We start from the raw sequence: 18692 nt of genomic DNA on the forward strand, positions 1-18692 counted from the left end.
CTTTATGGCGCCGTTGTTGATGTTAGGGATGCTAAAGCTAACTGGCTGCACTCAATGTTTTTGTCTGACTCGTTCGTGTGGCATATAAACGAGATGAATTTTAGGTTTTGAGGCAGTGCCACCAGATTTTGCACATAGCATATTTAGTTTAGGATCAGAGAGCAGAGGAGAGGAATACGAGAGGAGGGTGAGTGTTTTGCTAACGTATGTAAACTATTAACACTGCTTGCTAGTTGTTAGCTCAACAGCCATTGATGTGTATAATTAATTATTTTTCGGCTTTAGTTTATATTGTTGATCAGTATCATTTTTATATAACTGTCGTTGTTTCTAAACGACAAATGGTTTGTAAAAAATCATATTGACGTTATTATCATGTTCATTCTGCATTTTAATTGTCATGGCTAATTTCACACCTAAGTTAGAGACCTAAACTGCAACTGTTCTGCATGCATCGCACTCTCAAGGGTTATTATACGTTTGATAAGAAATTAGAGTTTTATGGAAGTGTTTCATTCAGTTCAGTTATGTATATTTGATCTGTTATGTGATAAAACGTTAGATATAGATAGATGCACAGTCAGATAGATAGATAGATAGATAGATAGACAGACAGAGTCTGATAGATAGATAGATAGATAGATAGATAGATAGATAGATAGACAGACAGAGTCTGATAGATAGATTGACTAATTGATAGATAGACATAGATAGAGAGACAGACAGACAGACGCAGTCTGATAGATAGACAAATATATATATAGATAGATAGATAGATAGATGTATATATAGATAGATAGATAGACATAGATAGATAGACAGACACAGATAGATAGATAGATAGATAGATAGATAGATAGATAGATAGACACTCAGTCAGATAGATAGTTTGACTGATTGATAGACACAGTCAGATAGATTGGTAGATATATAGATAGACACACAATCAAATAGATAGATAGATAGATAGATAGATAGATAGATAGATAGATAGATAGATAGATAGATAGACACACAGTCAGATAGATAGATGGATAGACAAACAGTCAGATAGATAGATGGATAGACACAGTCAGACAGACAGATAGATAGATAGACACACAGTCAGATAGATAGATGGATAGACACACAGTCAGATAGATAGATAGATAGATAGATAGACACACAGTCAGATAGATAGATAGACACACAGTCAGATAGATAGATAGATAGATAGATAGATGGATAGATAGACACACAGTCAGATAGATAGATAGACACACAGTCAGATAGATAGATAGATAGATAGATAGATAGATGGATAGATAGACACACAGTCAGATAGATAGATGGATAGACACACAGTCAGATAGATAGATAGATAGATAGACACACAGTCAGATAGATAGATAGATAGATAGATAGATAGATGGATAGATAGACACACAGTCAGATAGATAGATGGATAGACACAGTCAGATAGATAGATGGATAGACACAGATAGATGACAGACACAGTCTGATTGATAGATAGATAGATAGATAGATAAATAGACAGACAGACAGACAGATAGATAGACACACACACACTCACACACTTACCTGAATGTGACTGAAATAGCTCTCTGACTTTCCTCAGGCCCCTAATGCAGTCCGCCTCGGAGACTGTGGAGAATGCCTCCATCCTGTCAGGTGGCTCGGCACAGGACGGTCATCGGCTCTGGATCGGCAACATTGACCCCAAAATCACAGAGTGAGTGTTTGCCTGCGCAGAAACCCAGCGCTGCACTGCCTCTGAGGCAGACCCGGGTGATTGATTAGCCGAGCGTGTCTTTGTGCTGGAGAATGAGCAGACGACGACAAGCCGTGTTAAAGAGAGCCGCTCGGCCGTGGAGACCTGTTTTTCCGAGGGGCTGCCATCATTTCTCATTCACCTGGCGTGTTTACTTTGTGAACCTGTAGCGGCTGCTCAAGGTGGAGAGGGGGTGGCCGGGTGACACGGAAGGGAAGCTCGAGAGAAATAGCACACGTTGCGAGAGCGCCCCTGGAAAATGTACGGCTTGCCCGGGCTGGCGTCTAGACAGGCGTTTCCTTCCCTCTCGCTCCTCTGTTTTTCTTTAAATAACCTGCTTGAACGAAAACAGCCGTGATGCCCACAGGCTGGTGATTGGGAAGATTAATTAGTTCACATGCTGGGAGTGTTTGTAGTAGTGAGTTCCACTTCAGGGTCCTGCAGATGCTGTACACACACACACACACACACATACACACACAGTGGGGAAGTCCTGCTATGTGAGGTCAGCGTTCACCCAAAGGCAGTTTTTAGTTGAAGTAAGTGGATAATTGAGAGCAGTAATTGAGTTGGGAGGTAGAAAGGTACTTTAGGTATTGCACTGTAGCAGCTGTGGATGGATCATCAGAGAGATTTATGAAGAAACCAAGGAGATGAGGTAAAAGCTTTGAGGGATTCAGTGTGATGGATCAACTGGTTACAGAGCAATAACCTTTTGGGCAGTTTGAACTTGTTTACACCTGTTTATCAACCTTTGGTGATCCAAACACATTTTTGATGGCTGATACCAATTTCTTAGAGAGAAGGGTGGCTGATAAACATATTTCAACATTTGATTTAACTAACATGCATAACAATTGCTGCAATGACAATTATATTTATTTGACATATTAACTAAATTAGAAATAATTCATTTTAAAAAGAATCAATATAAAAAGTTGAACTTTATGAATTTAAGCTTTACTAACTTCTTACTCCTACTATGGTAAAGTAATATTTGAAACATAAATAAAAATAAATTAACTGTAACCAATAGTCAGTAATCTGGTAAATGTGTGAGTACTGTAAAAATATTTTCTCACATAAAGACCAGTTAATGCTAATTTTACATGCAGCACAGAGTGAAAATTAAATGCATATGAAATAGTGGCCACCTGGATATAGCACAGCATGGTTTGAAATCAAGGGCTGCATCTGAAATCACATATTTCCTTACTATATAGTAGGCGAAAAACAGTATGCAAAAGTTTGTCCGAATTCACAGTACTCATAGAGTAGGGAAAAGGTTCCCGGATGACCTACTTCCTCCGGTGAGATTCTGAAGTGTGCATACGATGGACACTTTACTATCCCATGAGGCCACGGGAGAGCATTTATGAATGACAGTGAAGTGACATTGGTAGGTCACATGATAACAACATGGCGAATGTATTACGTCCAGATTACATTATACTATATAGAAATTACTTTTTTACTGATTGTAAAGTCCCCCTCCTTGAACTGCCACCTTACCGTGGTGGAGGGGTTTGAGTACCCGAATGACCCTAGGAGCTATGTTGTCTGGGGCTATATGCCCCTGGTAGGGTCTCCCAAGGCAAACAGGTCCTAGGCGACGGGTCAGACTAAGAGCGGTTCAAAAACCCCTTATGATGACAAAAAAAATGAGGACCGTGACGTCGCCCGGTATGGCGCAGCCGGGGCCCCACCCTGGAGCCAGGCCCGGGGTTGGGGCTCGTATGCGAGCGCCTGGTGGTCGGGCCTCCCCCCATGGGGTCCGGCCGGGCTCAGCCTGAAGGAGCGACGTGGGGCCACCCTCCCGTGGACCCACCACCTGCAGGAGGGACCGTAAGGGGCCGGTGCAAAGTGGATCGGGCGGCAGTCGAAGGCGGGGGCCTAGACAACCCGATCCCTGGACGCGGAATCTAGCTCTAGGGACATGGAATGTCACCTCTCTGGCGGGGAAGGAGCCTGAGGTTGTGCGTGAGGTTCAGAGATTCCGACTAGAGATAGTTGGGATCACCTCTACGCACGGCTTGGGCTCTGGAACCACACTCCTCGAGAGAGGATGGACTCTTCACCACTCTGGAGTTGCCCATGGTGAGAGGCGGCGGGCTGGTGTGGGTTTGCTTATAGCCCCCCAGCTCAGCCGCCATGTGTTGGAGTTCACCCCGGTGAACGAGAGGGTCGTTTCCCTGCGCCTTCGGGTCGGGGATAGGTCTCTCACTGTCGTTTGTGCTTACGGGCCGAATGGCAGTGCAGAGTACCCGGCCTTCTTGGAGTCTCTGGGAGGGGTGCTGGAAAGTGCTCCGACTGGGGACTCCATCGTTCTACTGGGCGACTTCAACGCCCACGTGGGCAGCGACAGTGACACCTGGAGGGGCGTGATTGGGAGGAACGGCCCCCCTGATCTGAACCCGAGTGGTGTTCTGTTATTGGACTTCTGTGCTAGTTACAGCTTGTCCATAACGAACACCATGTTCAAGCATAAGGGTGTCCATCAGTGCACATGGCACCAGGACACCCTAGGCCGGAGGTCGATGATCGACTTTGTAGTCGTTTCATCCGACCTCCGGCCGTATGTCTTGGACACTCGGGTGAAGAGAGGGGCGGAGCTGTCAACTGATCACCACCTGGTGGTGAGTTGGATCCGATGGCGGGGGAAGAAGCTGGACAGACTCGGCAGACCCAAACGTACTGTGAGGGTCTGTTGGGAACGCTTGGCCGAATCCCCTGTCAGAGAGATCTTCAATTCCCACCTCCGGCAGAGCTTCGACCAGATCCCGAGGGAGTCTGGAGATATTGAGTCCGAGTGGACCATGTTCTCCACCTCCATTGTCAACGCAGCCACTCGGAGCTGTGGCCGTAAGGTCTCCGGTGCCTGTCGAGGCGGCAATCCCCGAACCCGGTGGTGGACACCGGAAGTAAGGGATGCCGTCAAGCTGAAGAAGGAGTCCTACCGGGCCTGGCTGGCTTGTGGGACTCCTGAGGCAGCTGATGGGTACCGACGGGCCAAGCGGACTGCAGCCCGGGTGGTTGTGGAGGCAAAAACTCGGGCCTGGGAGGAGTTCGGTGAGGCCATGGAGAAGGACTATCGGTCGGCCTCGAAGAGATTCTGGCAAACCGTCCGGCGCCTCAGGAGGGGGAAGCAGTGCCCTACCAATGCTGTTTACAGTGGAGGTGGGCAGCTGTTGACCTCGACTGGGGATATCACCGGACGGTGGAAGGAATACTTCGAGGATCTCCTCAATCCCGCCATCAATCCCGCCGTCACGTCTTCCATTGAGGAAGCAGAGGCTGAGGGCTCGGAGGCGGACTCGTCCATCACCCGGGCTGAAGTCACCGAGGTAGTCAAGAAACTCCTCGGTGGCAAGGCACCGGGGGTGGATGAGATCCGCCCTGAGTACCTCAAGTCTCTGGATGTTGTGGGGCTGTCTTGGCTGACACGCCTCTGCAACATCGCGTGGCGGTCGGGGACAGTACCTTTGGACTGGCAGACCGGGGTGGTGGTCCCTCTTTTCAAGAAGGGGGATCGGAGGGTGTGCTCCAACTATAGGGGGATCACACTTCTCAGCCTCCCTGGGAAAGTCTATGCCAGGGTACTGGAGAGGAGAATCCGGCCGATAGTAGAACCTCGGATTCAGGAGGAACAGTGTGGTTTTCGTCCCGGTCGTGGAACACTGGATCAGCTCTATACCCTCTACAGGGTGCTGGAGGGTTCATGGGAGTTTGCCCAACCAATCCACATGTGCTTTGTGGATTTGGAGAAAGCATTCGACTGTGTCCCTCGCGGCAGCCTGTGGAGGGTGCTCCGGGAGTATGGGGTCCGGGGCCCTTTGCTAAGGGCTATCCGGTCCCTGTACGACCGGAGCAGGAGCTTGGTTCGGATTGCCAGCAGTAAGTCAGACTTGTTCCCGGTGCGTGTTGGACTCCGGCAGGGCTGCCCTTTGTCACCGGTTCTGTTCATAATTTTTATGGACAGAATTTCTAGGCGCAGCCAGGGGCCGGAGGGGGTCAGGTTTGGGGACCACACGATTTCATCTCTGCTCTTTGCGGATGATGTGGTCGTGTTGGCCTCATCAAACCAGGACCTCCAGCATGCGCTGGGACGGTTTGCAGCCGAGTGTGAAGCGGCCGGGATGAGAATCAGCACCTCCAAATCCGAGGCCATGGTCCTCAGTCGGAAAAGGGTGGCTTGCCCGCTTCAGGTTGGTGGAGAGTTCCTGCCTCAAGTGGAGGAGTTCAAGTATCTCGGGGTCTTGTTCACGAGTGAGGGAAGGATGGAACGGGAGATTGACAGACGGATCGGTGCAGCTTCTGCAGTAATGCGGTCGCTGTACCGGTCTGTCGTGGTGAAGAAGGAGCTGAGCCGCAAGGCGAAGCTCTCGATTTACCGGTCAATCTACGTTCCTACTCTCACCTATGGTCATGAGCTTTGGGTCATGACCGAAAGGACAAGATCCCGGATACAAGCGGCCGAAATGAGCTTTCTCCGCAGGGTGGCTGGGCGCTCCCTTAGAGATAGGGTGAGAAGCTCGGTCACTCGGGAGGAGCTCAGAGTAGAGCCGCTGCTCCTCCACATCGAGAGGGGTCAGTTGAGGTGGCTCGGGCATCTTTTCCGGATGCCTCCTGGACGCCTTCCTGGGAAGGCGTTCCGGGCATGTCCCACCGGGAGGAGACCCCGGGGAAGACCTAGGACACGCTGGAGAGACTATGTCTCCCGGCTGGCCTGGGAACGCCTCGGTGTCCCCCCGGAAGAGCTGGAGGAAGTGTCGAGGGAGAGGGAAGTCTGGGCATCCATGCTTAGACTGCTGCCCCCGCGACCCGGTCCCGGATAAGCGGTAGAAAATGGATGGATGGATGGATGTAAAGTAATTTCTTATTCAAAATAAGAACCTACCCAAGAGAGTATGTGATTTCGGACGCAGCCACTAATTTAAAGATCAGGCACTGCCTTTCTTGCCGCTGTCAAAATAAGAGTCCTGTTGTTGTCTAAGTAAAAGTGGCTTCAGATAATTATAGGCCAAACAGAAAAACGTATCAGCCATTGCCGATAATTTAAAAATGCCAGATATCGGTCAACCACTAGAGGTCAGTTGTCAATACAGATGTAAATAAAGGAGCCAGAAAAGCATGTGACCAGCATGTGATCTATCCTAATGCATCTCAGACAATGAAGGACCGCCTAGTCACCTGTCAGTCAACCAGTGCTCTAAAGCAAGAGACTGATTTAAACATTTGGAAAATACCAAACACATACAGACTTCAGACAGATGGTATTTATATATTTGGCAGATGTTTTTATCCAGGTGTAAACAGGACCTTAGCCAACCCCATTCACATGCAGTGTTGGTTTTTGTATAGCGATTGTAGTGAGAGGACAGGCGGATCAAACTCGTGCTGCCGGCATGAGCACCACAGCTCAATATGTCAGATCTCATAGGCTAAATCTCTGTTTAAAAATGCCTGGTTAAAAATTGAAAGTACTAAAATAAACCTAAAATACTTTTTTTAAAAGTTAAACAGGACCATTAATATTTTTTTTTTTGCACTGCGATGATATTTTCATGACAGTAAAGGGCATTGTTCTCCTGGGGATTTTTTAATTAGCATAAATTAAGTTCAATGCAACAAATACTGCCATGATGTATACTTACTATTGTATTTAAAATGTTCTTTATTATTCATATATCATTCTTTATTTGTGTTACAATAATAAAAATGTTGATTGTTTTGCTTTACAGTAACCTATAATTGTGCTGGAGGGGGTGCTTAGTTATAATAAAAGTTATGTCACAATGCAAAAAATAATTTAGTGGCCTAAAATACAAGCTTCATGTCTTAATGCAAAATATTTGTGTGAAATATGACATTTCTTGACAGTTTTTGTGAGATTTACCCAGTAGTTTTTGGGATTGAGAACAAAAACACAATACGAACACTCCATCTATCTCTCTTATGTTATATGTAACAAGCATTTATCATCTGTCAGTCAGTTTTCTTTAAAGTAGCAAGCTAAAGTAACATTTTGGAAATTAAAACATAGGAAAAATCAGCTGAGGCTTGATGCTTAGATTCTGATGTAAGAGTAATTCATTTAAAAAACACTTATTTGTCACTCATTCCATCACGCCACTTTACAAACAGCCTTATTTATTTAATATGATTGATCTCAATACATCACCGCTTTGGAAAAGCCTGCGAAGTTCACATTTACAGTTCTGCAAGTAGTCACCAACAAATTTCAGTCAGACAAAAAAGAAAATCATTCTGTTCTTTCAGTGTAAACAGTCTCTTCTGAGTGCTAATCCATCTACCTTACTGACTGTTAGTTTCACCATCATCATTACATTAATCACAAGCTGCTGCTAGATGGAAAATTACAGTTTCTGGACACATTTGAGCAGTTGCTCAACTCCTCTCGTTTCTTTTCCACTGAAATGTGTTATAAATGTATGATACTGATAGTCAGTGCTTGGGCACCATGACAAGTCACAGTGCTTAAATTGCACGAGTCTCATACTTTCCACCTGTTAAATCAGCCCTGCTCCAAATCTCTGTCTAGGGTGTGTCTCAATCCGCTAGGGAGCGAAGTGCACTTCCAGAGGAATCAGACATTTCTAGAGCTGTCTCTTTCTCATAATCATTCTAAAACTGGAAACTTACTTATTAGTGTCCTAATATCAAGAATTCCCGATCATAGGGAACTATTAAGTGTTATGAGACTAGTCAATAACTGTATCTGTATTCGGAAAAATCCGGAAGTGGGCGTGGCTTTAAATGGAAGTTTCTTGAAATGTAAATTCTGTTCACTTCATAGTTTTCATTTAACATGTCTCATATAGCTCATAAAAAAAAAAAAAAATTTAATCATAATTATACAAATTGTTGAAATAATCTAATTCCAAACAATAATACTAAATGTTAGCCTAGAAATCTAGACGCACACTAGCGGCAGCAAAATGTATTTTGCAGCCAGGGCAGTCTAGCAACTCTCCATTGACTTTCGAGCTGTAAAAACCTAAATTGGGTCAGGCCAATCACGTCGTCTATAGAGTAGGCGGGGGCGGGCTTAACATAATGACGACAGAGATGGGACGGTTCCCTGCTACTTGAAAACAAAGAATGGCGGCTGCTGCTGGAGAACATCTTTCGAATCGGCTTTGACCGCGACTCTGGAGGACTTGGAGTTAGGTTTTTCTTTGAGAAAAGAGCATAGAACGGCACTTAAGTCATTCTTAAAAAAAGGAAGATGTGTTCGTAGTTTTGCCGGCCAGATATGGCAAAAGTTGAATCTATCAACTAGCTCCGCTGTTGGGAAAACGCTCTGGTTGGTTGAAGCGGTGAGTTGCCAGACCCAACATCTTGATGTAGGTCTGGCTTGCCAGGCTAACTAAATGTTAAATAAAATGTAAAATCTTTTTTAAATGAACTGTGTACAGAGTAATATCAGGATCGTCCACAAACTCAAATAATCACTGTAACTATAATCACTGGTTTCCGGTAACGTCCGGTGGAAGAGTGACCTCTGACCCGACGCATGATGAACGCGGAAGCGCAGAGGATAGAGCAAAACAAAACACCGGTCACGAATTAGAAGTCTAAAATGAGAATTTCGATATAAGAGAAGAGGAGCTTGAGTTTGTTGCCCAGCCTTATTTGTTTGAACCGCGAGAGGCTTGCTCGCCTATGGCTGGCTCAGAAACCTCTCGTATTTTGGCAAAACTATCTTAATTTGTGTTCCTAAAATAAACGGAGGTCTTATGGGTTTGGAACGACATGAGGGCAAGTAATTAATGACAGAAATGTCATTTTTGGGTGAACTAGCCCTTTAAACCTGTAGTTTGAGTGACATTCCTATGGCAGGTGCTGAAGATTGATGACCCATAATAAGGGCAGTGATGACAACATTTCTGCGCATTTCCATCTAATGAAAACATCCGTCAACATTTACAGAGCTCCACCCCATCATGCATGCACAACCTCTCTGACACAAACATACAAACTCTTTCTTTCAGGGTTCGTTTCCCACAGTTAAGGCCTGTAGTGTGGCGGACAAATTCACACAAAGCAGTGGATGCTGTCGTAATAACAGGCTGACATATTGACCTATCCATGCTCCGCTGGGGCCCATTTAGGGCCGGTGATGGATCTACCATGTGCCGCAGGTTGTTTGTGCTTTTTGGAGCTCTGCTTTGCATTGTCCATTATTACGGCAGCAAGGAACAGCAGGCCCTATCCGATGGGACGGCCGAGGAGGAAAACGGCATTGGCCTTAGACCACACCCTCCAATCATCTGAAATAGACGCGTGTCTGTTGGAATCGCTCCTTGACCTTGATATCCATGCTGTTTTCTTGATTCTGTGCTGCTATGTTTCTCAAGGTCTGCGCAGCGACACTGAAACGAGAGACGTTGCAGGTGGGTGGGCAGAGTTTCGACCACTTTGGCCCAAACAGATGACATGCTTGGCTTGTGTCATCACTTACACAAAATACTCCAAGCTCCTTAGACCGGACCCCTTCTTCCTCCCCACAGCACATTTTATTGCCCTCTGGGGATGTGCATTGTGGTTTGAAAAAAATCAGCAGGTTGTCTCTTTGAGTCGGGCCACTATCAATTCTTCAATCTGCAGCAAGTCAGGAAGATCCCGTGGCCCAAGCCTGAGAGGGTGGTGGCTGGGAAAGTGCGAAATACTACGTGGAGAAAAGCTCCTGGGAGAGGAGGGGAAAACATTAATACTGAAGCCAGGACCCCCAGTTCTATCTGTGTTCATACCTTTCCAGGACTAAAAATAACCTCAACCAACTGAAACAACAAAGAAATCCCAGGCATCTCCTTGTCTCGGGTTAGGAGGCAACTCCCAGACCACTCTGGCTGTCATGCTAGAAGCTAGTAGTTCCACAAATGCTTTGTTGTTGATCCTGAGCGCGTCTTTTTGCACGTTCCTGACACTCAGTCGGGGAGCTTTCCCAGCCTTTTCTCAGCTGTAGGAAATGCTTGGATGCCTTGCTAAATTGCATTACTGAATCTCTAGAATTTGGTTTGGGTGATGCCCGTGTGATGCCACATTCATCACCCTACGTCAAGATGAATAATTGGAGACAATGTCAGCACTAGTGACAAGATAAGTCATATTTACTAGAGTGTAAATGACAAGTAAGAGCAGCCAAGATAAAGACTTACTGAACTTGACACAATGTCATGTGATAGTATTTCCTGCCCCCCCCCTTCATGTTTCTGCACACTGGTTGCACCAGGGTTTTAAAAATGTATTTGATTTTGAGATGTATAATACTTTTTTTTTTAAAAAGAAGCAAAACTTAATGTTTTCTTTGAGGCTTTTCTTCTTCACCCAGATATTTTTTAGGGCATAAAGTAAAAATAATAATTTTCTTTTTTTTTTATGTGCTTTAGAATAAAATATTTGATCTTGACTTAAAAATTAGCATCATGTCATTGACTGTTGATATTGCGTTCTTTAAAAGTGGTTTTGCCAACATACTAAAACAAACATTGGGTTCAAACTGAGTTGTGTTCATGCAGCGTCAAGTCACATTAAATGTTAACGGTTTGGATGACGTACAGGTGAACATGCAGAAGCAAAGGTACTTGCAAACGTTCGGTCTTATGTATGGACTGCATGCTAGACTGCTCTCGAATGCTGTGGACATGGTTGTTTGAAGAAGCCTATTTATACTCTCTCTTTGTTTGAATAGCACAGGTTCAGCGTGAAGTTCTCCTGGAAAGCTGTTCATTATTCCTGTTTTACAAGCTCTTTGTACTTGTACTCATTGCTGCATCAAAAAATTGACCAGTTGATTTTCTTCCATAGACTTTCATTTTTAGTAGACGCCATGATATTTATTTTTATCTTTATTGAAATATGGACCATGCCTAGTCGGCTGATCCATTCTAGTACGCAACACCCACTTTTCACAATTAAATCAATTCCCGATGGATGCACATTACTTGGATAAACGGCACGTTTCAGAAGTAGAATGAGTTGCGAATGCCATTTCATGTTGACGTGTTTCGACACATTGAACCATGGTGATCATGTGGGCATTGTGAATTTAAATCTGGCTTGCAACATTTCAAAAAATGACATTCCTGTCGTCCAAATCGCTTTATTTCGAAGAATGTTTCAGATGTGTTTGTCTAGTGAAAGTCAATGGGGTCCAAAACAATAATTTTTCGTCAAGGAACAAAATCAAGTTTTTTGGCAATAATAAGGTGCTTAAGGCGAACCGTAGTCATTTCCCATGTCTTCTATTGGCTTTTACCGTACAGCAGGTTATAGAAGCTGCACTCGTTGTAATTGTTTGTCTTAAATTAAACTCTTGAGGGAATTCAGTCTTCCGCTTTTTTATATCCTCATTGTCCCCCTGCTGTATCCTTTGTATTGTGTGAATAAAAGATTTACAGCAGCTAAAAAGGTGTAAAGAGACCTGTCATTCTGATCAAGCCTTGCTTACTAAGAATTATGATTCCATGACATGCATTATTCCCATGTGGCTTAAATAATGGTTATCAGTCATTTTTTATTCTTGGTCAGTACAATTATTTGTGCCATTTGCTAAAGGAAGCATCATGAATACAATCGCTCGTGAATCAAGTGTCCTTGATAATCTCATCATGAGTGTCGAACCCAAATTTCATTGAGGTATTTTGCAAAAAAGCAAATAGACTCGAAAGTAAAAATACCTCCCTCTGTGTTCCTGCAGGTACCACCTAGTGAAGCTCCTGGAGAAGTTTGGCAAAGTCAAGCAGTTTGACTTCCTGTTCCATAAATCAGGTCCTCTGGAGGGCCAGCCAAGGGGATACTGCTTCGTCAACTTCCACACCAAAGAGGTTCTTCTCGTTCTTCTTTACAACATCTAAGAATTAACAACCCAAAATACCAAAGGAAGCGTCAGTTTTGATCCAGAAATGATATGCACGTTTTTAAGAGGCACCCACACAGCTGATGAGATGAAGAGTGTAATATGAGGCAGTCCCAAGGGTGTTGTTGAAGAGGAAATGTGTGTTTATAGATCTCATTCACACCCTTCATGAGAGCTTGGAAAGCTGGTGATCCATCATCAGCCATTATTGTTCCAGCAACAGCCGAAAGTAGCAAACAAACACACAGGAAGGTTTGGGATCCAGAGACTTCGGAAGAGGCGATCTTTGAGAGAGGATTTCAAATGTAGATGGATGATCAAGAGTGAAATTATTAAGTATAGTGACATGTTTGTAGATGCATGCATGATTGTGATCATCATAAAAGCATAAAATGTGTTTTCTGTCCATCACAGGAGGCTGAACGGGCTATTCAGTGTCTGAATGGAAAATTGGCACTTTCCAAGAAGTTAGTGGTGCGTTGGGCTCATGCTCAGGTAAAGGTGAGTATCACAAATTGCAATCACTCATACTATAGGCTAGTGGTTTGTTAAAATCAATTTTCTAAGCGATCAGACTTTCGATTTTTGCCTGACAGATGATAAAACAGGACAAAATCCAATAGACTTATATTGAAGGAAGGCCATATCTAGAAGCCAGGATATCACGGGCATTGTTCAGACTACAGATCTTTTGTTTTCTGACATTTTAATGACCAATGCTGATGTCTTAGAGAACTTTGCTGAAATAAAATTAACATTCTTTAATATAATATTTGCTTAATTTGTTTGAGCTTTGTGTATTTGAGCTTGATTTAAAAAAATAAATTGAAAATAAGATATAGAAAGAGAGTTATTTAGAGTTATTAACTTTAGTATCTGGGTTTTTTTTTTCACAAATAAATAAATTGTTAAAAATATTCACTTCCATTTAGAAGTTTGGGGTCAGTAAGAAGTCTCTTATGCTCACCAAGGCTGCATTTATTTGATAAAAATACAGTAAACATTACAATAAAAAAAAAAACTGCTTTTATTTTATTCCTGTGATGGTAAAGCTGAATTTTCAGCATCATTACTCCAGTCTTCAGTGTCACATGATCCTTCAGAAATCATTCTAAATTGCTGATTTGATGCACAAAAACATTTTACATTATTATTATAAATGTTGAAAAAAACATTATTTTTTTTAAATAATCTTATTTTACAGCAGAAGACCTACATTACCATGATGCTGTACAGAAAATTACACCAATTAGTGAGTTGAAAATAGCAAGGTGCCAAAAGAGCTCTTTAGCTCCGCCCACTGCCATGAACATGTAATGTAATTGATTCGATCTCTCTAAGCTCTCAAAATACTTAAATATTTGTATATATGTGCATATTTTGCATTAAACGATTCACCTCGTAGCTGATATGTCTTGGGTTCATGGCATAACTCTTTAACAAAGACTTTTTTTAAATCCCTATGGGAAAAATGAATGAAAAAAATACTTCCGGAACCAACACTGCTGACAAACGGGGCGGGAACTGTTGAACCCGACTGAACTTCAACGGTTGATGATGGCGTATGAGAACACAAGACACAAGATCACTCAAGAACGCATATTCAGAAATAGCCTAAAATTATCTTTAGTCACTTTTGACCAATTTAATGTGTCCTTGCTGAACAAAAGTGTTAATTACTTAGGGACTTTTGAAGTGTAGTGTCTGAATAAAAAAGATAGTAAAAAGATGACTAACAGTACTCAGTACTGGAATCGCATTTTTTTCAAACAAATACCTTCCCACCAGTCATTTCTCATTTCGTGGGTCTGTAGTCCTTGCTTAACTGTGGTACTCACTGTGACAGCAGCAACAACCATTGCTTAGGCCAACGTTTCCCAGTTTTTTGTGTTTAAGTTTTAATTCTGCACTCATGAAAAGCATAATTAATGGCACATCATCCATTGCTAAAGTCTCACGCATGGTGAACCTAAACAGGTTAGCATTTAACATGCAGTTTGAGCAGTCAGTCTAGAAAAGTGTGAACTTTTGGCGGCCAGGGTTAGGGTTAGGGTTAACCTAACCCTAACACTCACATTTTTTCATCAGAAAGCGTAAGTTTTTAGTCTGTACTGTAAATTCAGTCGATCCTTGACATCCATTTATGCCTTCTATAGTTGTTTTATGGAATATCTGGATGCTGCTTCTTCAAAACAGTCCATAAAGACCATGCATCACACCTATAGTTAAGCTATAGAGAGGGGCTCCACAGGCTTAACAATAGGCAGCTGCCGCTGGGAGTGAGGAAATCCTGTATGGTTGAGAATCCCGCCCCTCTGGCCCTCCCCGTCTGAGGGGAAAGAGACACCAGCTCGGGGTCAAGGTCAACAGTGCAGGGTTGTTGACAACAAGTAGCAGCAGGCAGCTCTGGTTCCAGGTCCTCCTGACCCCCTCCACCCAACACTGTCCGATCTGTGTGGGTCTCGGGGTCTTCTTCAGCGCTGAGTTTGAATCAGCTGTGCGCTCTGAAGCCCCTGGTTCACTGGAGCTGTGTGATAATGTGGTGTATATATGGTTTGCAGTTGTTTGGGTGGAGTGTAGCGATCTAAAGGAAAATTTGTAACTTAATGTAATGTATAGGATCAGAAACAGACTGTAAGAACATTGCTTTATGGTTTTCGGTATTTGAAAGATGTGATATTACAAGAGAAGAAATCCAAGTTTACTTTGATAAATGTTCCATTATTCATTATTATTTTATTACATTATTTTAACGTAACCAAGGCTGTGCCAGCAATGGAAAAATCTATGCTTACTGAGGTTTTCAACCTTCTTGTGTACAGTCACGAATGGGAGGAGGACATGGATGTTTTTTCCCCACACACAAAAGACTTTATTCATTTATTTTTAGATTTTGTAATTTAAAGAAAAAAGTATTATAATTGGTATTTTTGCCCTGCTAACAAAGTTCATGCAAGTTCATCCACCAAAAAATGAAAACCTAAAGAACATATGCAGTTTTCAGTGTTTTGTTGTCAATAAAAATGTTTAAAAAAAGAAAATTGGTATGCCTACTTTCAAACAGGGGTGATATTGATATATTTGGTCCCTAGATGTGGTCATTCAATGAAAGTCCATGTTTTTTTTCCACCTGTTTTATCGTCCACCGGGTCTGATTGCTTTGAAAAGTAATAGCACCGTTCAAAATGAACATTTTAAACTATCATTCATGCATGTACAGTAGTTACGTGCCAAAGTTTACTTTGGGGGTCAGCGAGCACTTCTAATAATATCAACATGAAGATCCAAACAAATTGATCCCAACAGATCAAATTCCCATCCTTAAAAGAAATAAAAAGTCCCAGTCCACACCATTTGCCAGTTAATAATCAGGTTAACTTAATAAATGCATCACGTTTTGGAAGTTAAAGGCATTGCAAAAGCAATTTCACATTGTTCTTTATTGTGATTTAATACAATGTGGAATCCAAAGATGTATTTTTTTGTTTTCATTTTGTCCGTTTTTTTCAATCATCTCCAATGTTAAAGCATTTTCTAATCACTCTTTGTTTTTATTCCCCACAGATTCCCATGAGCTGCTATCATCCTCATGATCGCAAGGGTGGTTGGAGGGACATTTTTGAGTGGAATGAATGTTTATGACGTTGCATAGCCCAACTTTTCCCACACTATTCCAAGAGAGCATATGACTAATAAGCAGCCGGCTCTCTTTCTCTGCTCTCAAATGCAACCCAATGTGTTTAAATTAAACAACCCTCAGTGCATTTTGTCTCGGTGTCTCGTGTACAAACTGTCTTACATCCATCTTGGTGTGTGTTTGTTGGCTTTCAGAAGTTTGAACCCTTCCGAGGAGACAAAAATGTGCCGGCCAGTTTAGATCCTTCGTCCAGCGAAGCAGAGGAGATGCCAACCACACTGAGGTTTGGGACATTACCTCTCAGCTTCCTTTCATTTTCCCTCTTTTTCCTTCAGATTCCCTCCTGTTCTTGTTTTCGTTCTCATCTACTCTTTCCAAATAGCCTCAAATTGACTTAATAAGTGACCCATTTGGACTGGATAAGAAGGTTTCCTTTTCTATTTCCTCTGCTGTTTAAAGTGTTAATGCAAAGATTCGTGCCATTGAAGCCAAGCTGCAGATGATGGAAGAAAACCCGGATGACTATTCCGGACCCTCCGCGTACATCTACAACAAGCCCCCTGATAACAGAGACAAGAGGTCCCAGCCCTACCGCAAGCAGTTTCGCAAATTCAGGAGATGACCTCTCCAACAACTGGCCAAGTGTCTCTTCACCCAACACGAACAGACTGAGAGACGTGCGCAGATGAGCCGTTCTTGTGTCTTGGCCAGCGTGAGACTGTGATATGTCATGAGAAGAGCGAGTCCAACCCCTTTGATTTGTAGTGCTGTTCTGTTTCTCGGCCAGCGGAGGAGTATTTTTACTGAAAGACCGGCTGATATAAGCAGAATCTAACTAGTGAATTTAGTTTTTTGGATATTGATATTACCCAACTAATTTCAGTTCTCCTGGGTTTAAAGGGATTTATCAGTCAAAAGATCAAAATTTTGTCGTCATTTATACTCGCTCTCATATCGGTTCAAACTTGTAAGAGGATAAATTACTGATTCTTTGTATTTATAAAATGAAAGTTAATGGGGTCCAATGTTGCTTGAACCCCAATATTCTTCAAAATATATTATTTTGTCGTACAGGTTTGAAACATGAGGGTGAATAAATCATGACAACTTTCATTTTTGGCTGAATTATCCCTTTAAGAGTTTTTGCACTTTTTCAATTTACATCCCTTCCTTGATATTCTTCCAGAATATAGTGTTTTTTTGTATCCACATGTAAACTGCCCCATGTGCTGCTTGCGAAAGTTGTTGTGTGTTGTGAGTCTTAGGATCCAAAATCTACAGACTGTACCATTCTTTGTTACCCTGTTGGAGTCCTATATCAAGGAAGCACAATATTCTGCATTGTTTATTTAACTTGCCTTTTTAAGTCTAAAGAGATAAGGGCTTTTATCACATGATCTAGAGTGGGGCATCACAACAGGACAGTTTGGTTCCAGTGTAAATATCCAGGTATTTTGATAGATTTCGCTTCTGTTGTGTTCAAAAATAAATGAAATGGTCCTTGAGATGTCCAAACTGGATTCTTGTGCTTTCACTTTAAGTGGACATGTGTGCATATTTAAATCACAGTAAGATCTGCTGTGTTGATTTGAGCTGTCTGTAATGATCGATAATATAGTGGATTTTTTTTTTTATTATTACCGTTTTCTTAATAAGTTTATTAAACTGCGACCGTTTTCAATTACGAACAAGCCTAGTGAGTCACTAGGCAACGGTAGTTTTTTTTGTTTGTTTTTTTGCCATAAGCAGGATTCAATTAATTAAATATCAATTTAACCCTAAAATATTTTTTATAAATTTTATAAATTTAATTTTCTAAATTAAAACCGGGTTTGAATTCGAATTAACATTCGTTATTATCGGTCTTTGCGAATTTAACCCAATCATAGAGACCTTTTATTCTGCTTTTTGTTTTATTTGTTTATCATTTATTATTAATTTACTGTGTTCATTTATTTTTCGACACTATCATTTTCCCTGTGTGATATAAAATAAATCGGTCACATCGACTAACGAGCCAAGTTTCCGCCGTGTAATCTGTCGATTAATATGATGTTAAAGGGCGCGAGGTCACGTCAATATTATTCCTCTTTTATTCGAATTCATTTCCAAACCAAGAACAATCAGTTCAAATACAAATGAAAGAGATTAATAGTTCGGTTATGCATTGAACCTGAACGCTTTCTTTTACAATCTCTTACATGCAACCCTTCATTTTAACAATAGCCTGCATACCTGAATATATCAAGACGATCTATTTCTAATGCAACTGTTGCAGAGAGAAAAGCTCTACGCCGCTCTATCTGAATTTCTGATGGTTATGTATTTTCCTCTCTTTTTCTCCCCACATAATAGCATGTCTGTTTCAGGCTGGGTAAAGGTTTTTTTATTATTATTTTTTT

At 42.3% G+C, this 18692-nt stretch overlaps 1 protein-coding gene across 1 annotated transcript; it reads left to right on the forward strand.

Moving 5' to 3' along the window:
• The first annotated feature begins 4 nt into the window (after nucleotides 1-4).
• On the forward strand, nucleotides 5-17805 carry rbm18 (RNA binding motif protein 18). The gene is made up of 6 exons (XM_079861450.1): nucleotides 5-187; nucleotides 1619-1732; nucleotides 12495-12621; nucleotides 13068-13148; nucleotides 16485-16573; nucleotides 16750-17805. Exons 2-6 carry the CDS (start codon nucleotides 1626-1628, stop codon nucleotides 16910-16912), a joined length of 567 nt encoding a protein of 188 aa, XP_079717576.1. The 5' UTR covers nucleotides 5-187; nucleotides 1619-1625; the 3' UTR covers nucleotides 16913-17805.
• The last annotated feature ends 887 nt before the right edge of the window (nucleotides 17806-18692 follow it).

This window comes from Squalius cephalus (genome assembly GCF_949319135.1).
Source record: "Squalius cephalus genome assembly, chromosome: 24".
NCBI classification, from domain to species: domain Eukaryota; kingdom Metazoa; phylum Chordata; class Actinopteri; order Cypriniformes; family Leuciscidae; genus Squalius; species Squalius cephalus.

Coding starts and splice junctions, on each gene's coding strand:
- rbm18 (XM_079861450.1), top strand. CDS start 1,626: ATGCAGTCCGCCTCGGAGACTGTGGAGAATGCCTCCATCCTGTCAGGT. Junction 13,149..16,484: donor TGCGTTGGGCTCATGCTCAG/GTAAAGGTGAGT, acceptor GTTGGCTTTCAG/AAGTTTGAACCCTTCCGAGG. Junction 16,574..16,749: donor GAGATGCCAACCACACTGAG/GTTTGGGACATT, acceptor TGCTGTTTAAAG/TGTTAATGCAAAGATTCGTG.